General features: G+C 48.3%; 1 protein-coding gene across 2 annotated transcripts; it reads left to right on the top strand.

Moving 5' to 3' along the window:
- The first annotated feature begins 281 nt into the window (after positions 1-281).
- On the top strand, positions 282-9709 carry LOC133347302 (P2Y purinoceptor 8-like). Of its 2 annotated transcripts, none has more exons than XM_061559449.1 (2): positions 282-630; positions 5289-9709. In XM_061559449.1, exon 2 carries the CDS (start codon positions 5302-5304, stop codon positions 6412-6414), a length of 1113 nt encoding a protein of 370 aa, XP_061415433.1. In that variant the 5' UTR covers positions 282-630; positions 5289-5301; the 3' UTR covers positions 6415-9709. The 2 variants fall into 2 exon arrangements, with proteins under 2 accessions (XP_061415433.1, XP_061415434.1); XM_061559450.1 differs by lacking the exon at positions 282-630 and adding an exon at positions 1339-1476.
- The last annotated feature ends 690 nt before the right edge of the window (positions 9710-10399 follow it).

Below are 10399 nucleotides of genomic sequence, written 5' to 3'. Positions count from 1 at the left end.
TCATTGCCCGAAACGTTGGCTGTTATGTATTTTTTTTTCTTATTCACTCCAGGGAGTTTTACAGAGTCCCTCGAGAGGGCGTTTGGCCAACTCTTTGAAGCTATCCAGAGGTCTTGGCAGAGGTGGCAGGACCCACACTTTACCCCACCACACACGACCTGCCGCTCGACAAAGTGTGGTGTGCACATGCACCTCATACTGCTGGGCGGACAGATGCGGAGGGGGGTGGTGGGGTGGTGGGTGTTAGTCGGATTTAAGAGACTTGTACCATTGTTTTAACGTCCCCGCCGGGAGATCGAACCGGCAAAACCGCCGCTTTGCAAGTCCACTGTGCGTGAGGAAGAGACATTGAGACCCTTTGCTCAAATATTTCGGGGCGAAAAAAACAAGGCAGGCTGTAACATGCATATCCCTCCCTCCCCATGGGCTGACGAAAGCTTTAATATCCGAGCCATAGACAGCCCCTTTGATAATCGGCAACCGGCGCTAGTAATCCGTGGGATCACTGATGCAGCCAGCCTCACAGGTGAAAGAAGGCGCGAAGAAGAGACTCCACCGCTGCTAGTACGCCTGGAAGTTGACTTTCCGTGGCATCGACCAGAAGGTGACACCTGCACGTTGGGAGCGCAGGTATTGTACCTACTTTTAAACGCGGTGCAACGTCGTATATCTCTGGCCGTCACTCATCCCATCGTAGCCGGTCGACCGCCCACACCCAGCGCAGTGTTGGTGCATGGTGCTGTAACTGTCAATTGCTGTGGATGTTCACATATCCGTCTGATACCTCAGTCAGCAGCGAGTACTGTAATACTTAATGCGACGTACTGTAATACTTAGGGATGTTGCCATCGTGTGATGGTCGGCACACCGGACGTGGATTCCAGAGGTTGCCAGTTGTGTCCCAGTGTGGCCAGTGTGGAAGAGTAGGCCAAGTACCCCGCTAAAGAGGCCCTCTAGGGCTACCTGTAGTGGAGGCCCTCCCACCACCAGTGACGTGAGCGAGCAATTGCAGGGCTGCACCCTTACCTTTTAGTGTAACGCCAATGTTGGAATGTTTTAGGCTTCGAGAGAAGAAAAAACCCAGCAACTACGTTACTGTACAGGCAAGCACAGGCATTGGGTTGGGCAGTTTCAGGTTTCTACCTTCAACTGTTAATACACCTGTGGCTTCTGCTCTCACTGGAAGGTGCCGTGTTTTTTTAAGTGCCTGGTCGTTCCGCCGCTTGCCGTGGGGAGGCGGTTGGAAGTACAATTTTTGGGTCAGCTTCTCCCACTCGTGAGTATGAATAGGTGTGCTCGTCACTGCCCGCCTGTGACCTCAAAAACCATGAGCAGTTAGTGATGTGTATGTACGAGAAGCAAAGCGTCTGCCATTAATTCATATGCGTAGCTGAAAGGCTATCCCTGGGACACACAGCTTTGGCATCCCGAGTGAAGTGATGTGGTCAGATGGGGTGATGGTGGCTCCTTCCTAAGGTAAGAGCCGCGTCAACACTAAGCGAGGCCACTGCTGACGGGGAGAAGAGACGCTCTTAGAGACAAAGATAAAGATCCCCGGTATAGCCTTAACAGACTGTAGGGGCAAGTGCCGGAACGGTACACGAACGAGGGGTGGGTGGCTAGCACCACGCCCGACCGCCTTTGTCTCCCCAGTGGCGATGTTTACACACCGCACCAGGTACTCATGTAAGGCTGAGTCGACCTAGGGGAGGCCCAGGACTGGTTCAGATAATCGTCACTGGTGTTAGCCGTGAGCGGGAATCGAACCCGGGTCGCCAGGTTCATAGCGCAGCGCGCTAACCGCTACACCACCGCTCTTAGAGACAGACACACACGCACAGCACAGGGGAGATACATTGAGGTGGCACGGAGAGAGGCACGGAGAGAGACACACAGAGATGTGAACAGAGAGGACACGGAGATCCACGTAATTGTGGAGGTAGTTGCCCAGAGAGGTGCCATGCGCGTGGTTGTTAGTTTCGGTTGTTCATCGAACAGAGCAACTCACGCCTATGTATGCATGTTGCACTTCTTTCGCACCGTACGTAGCCAACCGTGATAATCATAGCCGTACATGAGCGATACACATGGATGGCTTTCTGCATGGTTACTTTAGAGCAGGGGTCGGCAACCTACGACTCCGGAGCCGCATGCGGCTCTTTACGGGCTGCTTCTTGACGATGAGTACAGAGTATGTACTCAGATGCATTGCGGCTCTTGAAATACTGAATTTTGTACCGAATTGGAAAGAAATGGCTCTTCTTGTTATTTTGGTTGCCGACCCCTGCTTTAGAGAAAAAAACGGCTAGACCAGTGAGTCAGTGGATACATTTTTTGTTATCCTGAAAGTGAATTTCCAATAACGGGCGATGCTTTGTTGCCGTCGGTATGCGGTTTGCAATGTGAAGAGTCGAGGATGGTGACGATTGAAGTCAGTAATGTGACTCATTTGTGTGCATAAAATAGACATGCTCAAACAAGTGTAGGAGAGCACTTTGAATGGTGGGAGACAATGATGTTGTGTATGATATGAAGCACAATCCCTCTATCAATCCATTGCTGTTTGAAGGCCTCACCGTGCTGTGTGGGTTACGATGGTTATTTGACCATACTTCTCCACGCCGGTCAATGCAGATCGGTGAAGAGGGACCCAGGGCCCGGTTCAGATATCACTCGTGGCCGGAAATCAAACTCGCCAGTGCAGTGCGCCAAGCACTGTGCCACCGCTCCACCCTCACCGCGTAGAGCTTGACGGAATTTTAGCGGAAAAAAACATTATTCATAGTTGATGCTGTTGAGAAATGCCAATCTCACAGTCGAAATGTTGTAAATGAAAATCATTAAGGATGGTCTACTCAACCGATCACCCCTTCTGGGGTAATAAAATGAGCAGCAATTTTGCGGAATTTCTAAAGCCCGTCTCAGCACCAATCATCACCGCTCAGAGTCGCGACTGAGTCACGGGACACGCAACAGTATTTCTTTAGAACTTCTCAATTCACTCTCATCGATCATTTGCGCAGCTTTAAACCAAATAGAATGTTTCCGCAAAGGAATAACGCTTTTAGAAAAGTGACTTTTCACTGTTATTACACATGTTAGTTGATGGGTACACATACGGAGGGAGGTAGAATGCACAAAATTCAAAACGGCTGCACGGACGAATCCATCAGACCGAACAAACAAAACAAAAACGACGTCTAATTCAGACAAGAGAAACCCATCGCCAGTTTCAGACATAGTTTCATATTGTTTCTGGTCACACGCTGGAAACTTCCCATTTCGATAACCACACACGTGAGATTACACTGCGTGGGTTGTGGCGCTGCACATCCAACACTAATTACGGAGAGGATGGTGGGGAGGTGGAAACACGTGCTGTTGACGTGTTAAGGTCTCCTGCGCCCAATGAAGGATGTGAATGAGTCTGGTTGAGAGATTACACCACTGCATGGACAACATTTCCATTGGTCGTACAAAAAAAAAATTCCTCCCTCTGGCGATCCAGCATTGACCTTCCTGTCTCTTTCCTGCCGAAAGGGTGTGGCGTCACGGTGACACATGGCACGTGACGCATCGTGGGACGTTAACGAGGTGCACAATCATCGAGTCTGGGTCACTAATACAGGGTGGCTTCAAAAAAATGTTAACACTTACATGGGACTATCGTTGTGAATAGAATTAGAAGGGATAATAATACTGCACTGTAAAATGATAACAAATGTGATGTTAAGAGCTTCAAGAAGTCAAAGAGTCTCCCACTTGTTCGCCATCGTTGTCAACGCGTGCCTGGAATCTTCTCCAGGTGGTCTCCATAGCACGGAGGCACATTTCTTGCGCTATTGTCGCAAATTGTCGGAAGTGTTAACATATTTTTGAAGCGCCCTGTATATAAAGAATAAATTCGTTGTTGCAATGGTAACTATTTGCTCCAACGTCCATGCTCCTCCCGCCTTGACCAGCGTGGTGAAGTATGGTCACAAGAGTCACGTGACACGGTGCGGCATTGGGGGGGGGGCGGCCCTCATCCAGCTTGTGTTGCCTCCGAAACGTCGTGATTTAATTTAGTTGTTTTCATTTATTTTATTTTATTGATTATTTTACCTACGTGACTTTACCGAAAAAAACAAAGAGTATGAATCCTTGCAGTCACGAAAGCTTCAAATCTAGAACTCACGCGTATGTTGAATACATATTACGAACGCACCGCTTGTTGTAATGACTTAACGGTGACGGCTGCAGAGTTGGACTGAACGTAAACAAGAGAAGCGCAAAGGCCATGCACCACAAAGGGGTGACTGAAGATTTTTTTTTATAATTGTTGACGGGGACACAGCCGCAAAGTTAAGATGCTCGTGCAGTTATTGAAGGCCGGGTCGAGGATCACGGCGATGAAGCAAAGAGGCGCAAGGCGAGCGAGAGAGCAACGTGCTAGGAAAATGAAAACCGTCGGACAGATGTTCGTAGAGAAGATAGGGGCCTCCTATACTTACGGACATTCGACTTACGAACTTTCAGAGATATGAACAAAGCTGCCCATACGTCCAGTTGCCTGTTCCGGCCGAGACTCGTAAGTTCAACCCCCACGCAATAGATGGCGGTGGTGGCATCTACAACTGCAGAACATGAATAACGGGTGGCGTCTACATCTACAGGAGATTATGCAACTTTTACAGCCATTGCCCGTGTTTAATGAACACGGCGTACAACACGTTTGGAATCGACGACAGGAGTAAAGTTGGACTTACGCACAAATCCACCTATGAACAGACCTCAGGAACCTAACTCGCTCGTAAGTGGAGGAGTCCCCACATTGTGCACGAGCGCAGCTGCGTGGTCACCACAAATCTGGCTGTCGCCTGATGAAGCTGGTTGTAATTACTGGCGAAACGTCGTACTCAGATTGTAAATGTTGTGACTTGGCTCTCCGACACACCGGTTAGTGCTGTAATAGTGACGAATTGGCACGTTCTGTTTACGTGACAACCCTTACTAGTTGGCTGTGTCGGGTGGTGGCGGGTTTTAACGACACATTTATATATTTACGCGATCTAACCCCCAAAAAAACCTCTATTATGGATGACATTGGTCGCGAAAGCCTACGTGTTAAAGATTAGATGTGTTTCGTGTTAAGGAAATTAATTAGCAGCAGTGGTTTTATGCGGAAGCAGGAAGCCACGAGTGTGTAGGTGTTACAAACACAGACCAGTTGTTCGTCATCTGGCTGCATCTTGTGTGTGCGTGTGTGTATATAACCTCTGTCGCCCGGCCACTCGTCCCTGCCGCAGACGGATCGCCGCGATGACGGACAACTCGAGCTCCAACGGCACCGTCACCCTGGACGACTTCACCGCCAGCGTGCTCACGGGCCGCCTCACCACGATGGCCCTGCCCGCCATCTACATCGTCATCCTTCTCATCGGCCTCCCGACCAACGTCTCCGCGTTCTGGATGCTCTGCGGCAGGATCCGGGCCAGCAGGTCTCCGTCGTCCACCAACATCTACATGATGAACCTCGCCGCGGTCGACCTCCTCTTCCTCGCCTTCCTGCCCCTGCAGATCGCGTACCACCTCCGGGGCAACGACTGGCCCTTCGGGCGCCCCCTCTGCCACCTCGTCACCACCTTGCTCTACCTCAACACCCACTGCTCCATCTTCTTCCTCACGTGCATCAGCGTGGACCGCTACCTGGCCGTGGTGCACCCGCACCGGGCGCAGCGGCTGCGCGGCGCTCGCACCGCCGTGGCCGCCAGCGCCTGCACGTGGGTCATCATCCTGCTGTTCGCCTCGCCGCTGAACTTCATCAAGCTGACCATGGACGTGCCGCAGCTCGGCATCACCACCTGCTACGACGTCTTCCCCAAGATGGGCTCGGTGGTGTCGTTCTTCCAGACGTACTGCGTCGTCTTCTTCGCGTGCGTCTTCCTCGTCCCCTTCTCCGTCACCGTCTTCTGCTACCTGGCCATCATCCGCTCGCTGCTGATTGGCGGCGGCGGCGGCGGTGGTGCCGCGGCGAGCAAGGGGGCCGCCCACGTGCGCCGCCACGCAGCCCAGCTCTCCGTGGTGGTGCTGGCGACGTTCGTCACCTGCTTCGCGCCCTGCAACTGCGTGCTGCTGGCGCACTCGCTGATGCACCGCGTGGCCGGCGGCAGCAACCTCTACGGCGTCTACAAGCTGTGCCTCGCCTTCAGCAGCCTCAACACCTGCTTCGACCCGCTCGTCTATTACTGCGCCTCGGCCGAGTTCCGTCGGCGCCTCCGCTCCGCGCTGCGCTGCCGCCGCACCGGCGACGAGGTGAGCCGCTCCTTCTCGGAAGCGGGCAAGCCCAGCCTGGCCCGCGCCGGAGGAGCGGCGCGGAGGTCCGATGAGTCTTCGTCCATCAAGAAGTCGTCGGTGTCCGTGAGCAGCCTGTGAGATTATCGGCGGCCGTCGGGGAAGGTTTCTTTCGGTGTGACAGAAAACGGGGCGCGTCAAGCGCGGGGTTAGTGGTTAAAGGGTAAGCGGGAATGATAGCTGTGTTCGAATTGCCAATATTTGGTTTGGAATTAAAAAAAAACAGGATTACGTTTATGAAGGGGGGTTTTTATGGATTTGGAGAAGTAGCAGCATTTAGTCCATGTAAGCAAAGCAGTCACTACCTGCATCGGACGAACAAAACATAATTGTGCGTGTGATTTCAAATCTCAATTACAGCTTTGCTCACAGACTGTTAGCAAAAAAAAAATCGTGGCCTTCATTTGTGTGTTTGCGAATGTGCCTTCCCATCCGCCGTCCCATTGAGATGTTAATCTGGCCCGAGATCTTCATGGGGACAAAGAAAAATAACTGAAGAGAAACTGAATTTAAGTGCAGTAAACCCATGGCATTACCTTAAATTGTTTCAGTCTCTCTCAAATGTCATTTCTATTTTATTTTAAAGCATGGTTTTACGTGAAAGGGTGCTCATAACCTTTCATTGCTATCTTAAATCACGAGCCCTTACCACTACAGTCCAATGCAGGCAGCTGCTTGTTCTGTTAGTCATAAAACCGCAAGCAATATGCAGCCGTGTACAATGTGGAAGTCAGATTTAAAAAAACATTTCCTGCAGTTTTTATGAAACGAATGTAGCAAAATGTCAGCATTCAAAGAACAGAAACATCAAGGACTTTTTTGTTGTTGTTCATAATTCAAGTTAGGTGTGCCCAGGGATGCTGGACCATGGTTCACGTGCAGAGTACCACATGCCCACTGTACAATACTGACAACGAGTAAAATATTCTTATACTCATTACACTGGTCAACACACTTTTTCTGGCATAAGGTATTCCAACGGTCTTAATGTAATTTTGGGGTGCTGATTCCAAATCTGGCATCAGTTTTTGTCTATCACATCAGGTTTTCGAGATATCAAATATTGCATTTTCAATAAAAACTGCTGAAGAAAAATATGAAATAAATGTGGATATCTACATAAAATGCTATTATAAACACACTATCCTAAAAATACAGCACCATATTTTAACACTAAAGCAGTCACTGACTCGCAACAACTTGCAATCATAAGTGACAGAGTTAATTTCGGGTAAAATCAATGAAAATGGGGTATGCCGATAGCATAAAAATGATGTGATAGAGCAAATCTGAGATCAGATTTGGAATCAGCACCCTGAAATTAGTCTAAAACAGCTGGAAAAGTCCAAGCCAGAAAAAAATGTTTTTTCTTTGTTGACCAGTGAATTATCAATACCCTCTCGTGGAGGTCCGCCCACAAGCGGCAGCAAGAGCTAGACAATGCAGGGCTGAGCCTTTACCTTGACATCTTTAATCCTACGGTACTAATGGATTCCTGCTATTACGGAAGGAATTTTTGAACACCGCATTGGCTATTTCCCACAAACAGGCATGCGACGATGCACCGATTGAGAACAATCGATGCTTACGACGCACGCACCAACTTGTGTGTGTGTGTGCGCGCGCGTTAAACTGAAGGAATAGTTGAATTGACCACACAGACTGAATCCTGGCAATTCAGCAGACCGTTCAGCGAGATGAATTGGCCGCATGCCTAATACCCAGACTGTCAAGTGTTTTTTTTTCTTTCACGTGGAAAACCGGGGGTATGCCACATTATCCCAGCTGAGAGTCAATTAAACCCATCATCTCTCCGTGGGTGATAAAACGAGTATCGTTTTAATGGAAAATCAACTAAGGTTGTTTGGTGGACAGACGGCCCCTGCATCATGGGAGTGTGGAATATCCAACACGGCCTCAGGACCGCCACCTGAAATGATCACGGGGGGACCTTTTGACCCCAGACCGGCACGAGTCGGCTGCGTTGATCTGGATGTTGAAGGGTGAAGGGTGAGGATAGGGAGGGTTAGAGAGTACAGGTGTAGGCGTATGTATGTTGAACTTCTTTCACACGGTACGTAGCCAACCGTGCTAATCGGACGTGTGAGTTTATATGGGAAAGTGACACGGGAGTCCTTTCATCCTGCCATTGCTGCCACAATGGGTGTGGGGATTTATTCAAGCGCCACTTACGCTGCCGACAATTGTTTTCAGTTAAACGCTTTCTTGTAAATTTGAATAGCAAAGAGAACCAAAAAAAGTGTCATAAAAAACACAAAAAAATGCTTTCCGGTTATACGACCGTTGTCTACATGTGCCACAGCGCAGATTATTACCCCACGATGCACTTTTAATGGCATTTGTAATCAAAAGTTTGGAATGCAAAACATAGCAATTGAGTTGTTTCTCAATCGCCACACAAGTCACATAGTGTCTGGCTGTGGGAAGAGAAATGTAAATACACAATGGGAGATGATGTATTTAGAATAGCTCTTGTCGCGACTGCTTTTTGCCCAATTAAATGTACTTTATGAAACGTGTCCCCACTGTTCACGAAGCTCTTGCGAAAGCCAGTTGAGGGTGGCGGTGGCTGCTGCTGCTGGAACTCTGAACAAACCGGTGCAGTCCTCTCCACGGCTACGAGCAGCTACGAAGAACGGCGTGTCTTCTTCATGGGTGCTAATCAGGTGTTATTTTAGTGTTGTCCAGGGCTGACCTTGGAAACATATCTCCCTGTTCCGATTGGGGGGCAGGGGGCAATTGCACCCCCCCTACCACCTACCCCCTTCTCCCATCCAGTACAGCCACTGCCATATTTAATGTAGCGCACAGTTAAGGGGTGAATATCATTTAGGCACTTATTCCACTTCAACTGATTTTTTTTTACAAACGTATTGTTATTGTTGTTACACATATGTTGCATATGTTTTATGCTATGTCACGTTCTCCGATGTGTTGCCAAATACAATGTTGAATTCGATTATGCATTTTGATATGGGAATATGTATGTATGTCGTCCCTTTGGGATTGATGCAATGAGTATCACCTTGAGAGGCGGTCAACAATGCTTCTCGTGCAGGTCGCCATGCTCCTGCCACAGGAACGTGGCATTTTTACCACCGGTTCAAGGCGATCAAACAGGATGTGTATATCTTGTCCTAACTCATTTGAGCAATTCCGACTTTTTATAACTTCTTTTTTAACACACCGTATTTAACGTTGAGATTAAAATGCCAATCGATGCGGTTACATCACATACTGTATTTATGCACTGAACTGTATTTTGTTCACGTACCATTGTTGCTCAATAAGTATCAAGCAACTGTTTTTATATATTAAGATGTTGTTTTTATAGATATAGGTCGTAATCGTTGTTTCCAAATAAAAGTCAATGAAATGTCACGATTATCTCGTCAATTTTCTTAAATGTTTCATTTTAAGATCAAGGAAGTGAAGAATGAACAATAGAATGGGTTTCGGCTTTAAAGAAAGGCATGAATCAAATTTTAATGCAACATATGAGATCAGTCAAAAAGTGATCAAACTGAAAATCAAACACACGTTGAAGTCAATGGCGTTTCACAATAAAGGTTTGTTTCTCGATTCCTACACGCTCCATATCATGGGTTCACATGACTCCCATTCACCACCCCCACGCTTTGCTATTTTTTGTCTTTTTTTCCCACAATGTTAAAACAATTGCTGTAATGTCAGTGTCGCCGTCCAGAGATAAATAATCCATTCAGATCCCTCGGAGCAGTGCGTCCCTTTCTGGTAGAGAGCAGCCCGTGGAAGTTGATATCAAAGAACAACTGCTGCCATCCCTTTAAGTGACCACAGGTCAACGCAGGAGTGTGGCAGTAGCACCTTCTATACCCCTCTGCCACAGAGGAGAATTTATTCGTCGCTTGACAGTCAAACCGGTTTAGACTGTTGTCAAACCAAGTGCATTTCCAAGAAAATGTAAGGGTTTTCTTTTTTATTTGTGCAGTCATTGGTGAATGGAGGCCATAATCTCATGACACTTAAGAACCCGGTTTTAATATCCGACTCACCTGTCTGCATT

Source organism: Lethenteron reissneri, chromosome 25, assembly GCF_015708825.2.
Source record: "Lethenteron reissneri isolate LAM-NWPU_2019-01 chromosome 25, ASM1570882v1, whole genome shotgun sequence".
NCBI classification, from domain to species: Eukaryota; Metazoa; Chordata; class Hyperoartia; order Petromyzontiformes; family Petromyzontidae; genus Lethenteron; species Lethenteron reissneri.
Note: the sequence above shows the minus strand (reverse complement) of the source record. Positions and strands in the feature narration are given on the sequence as shown.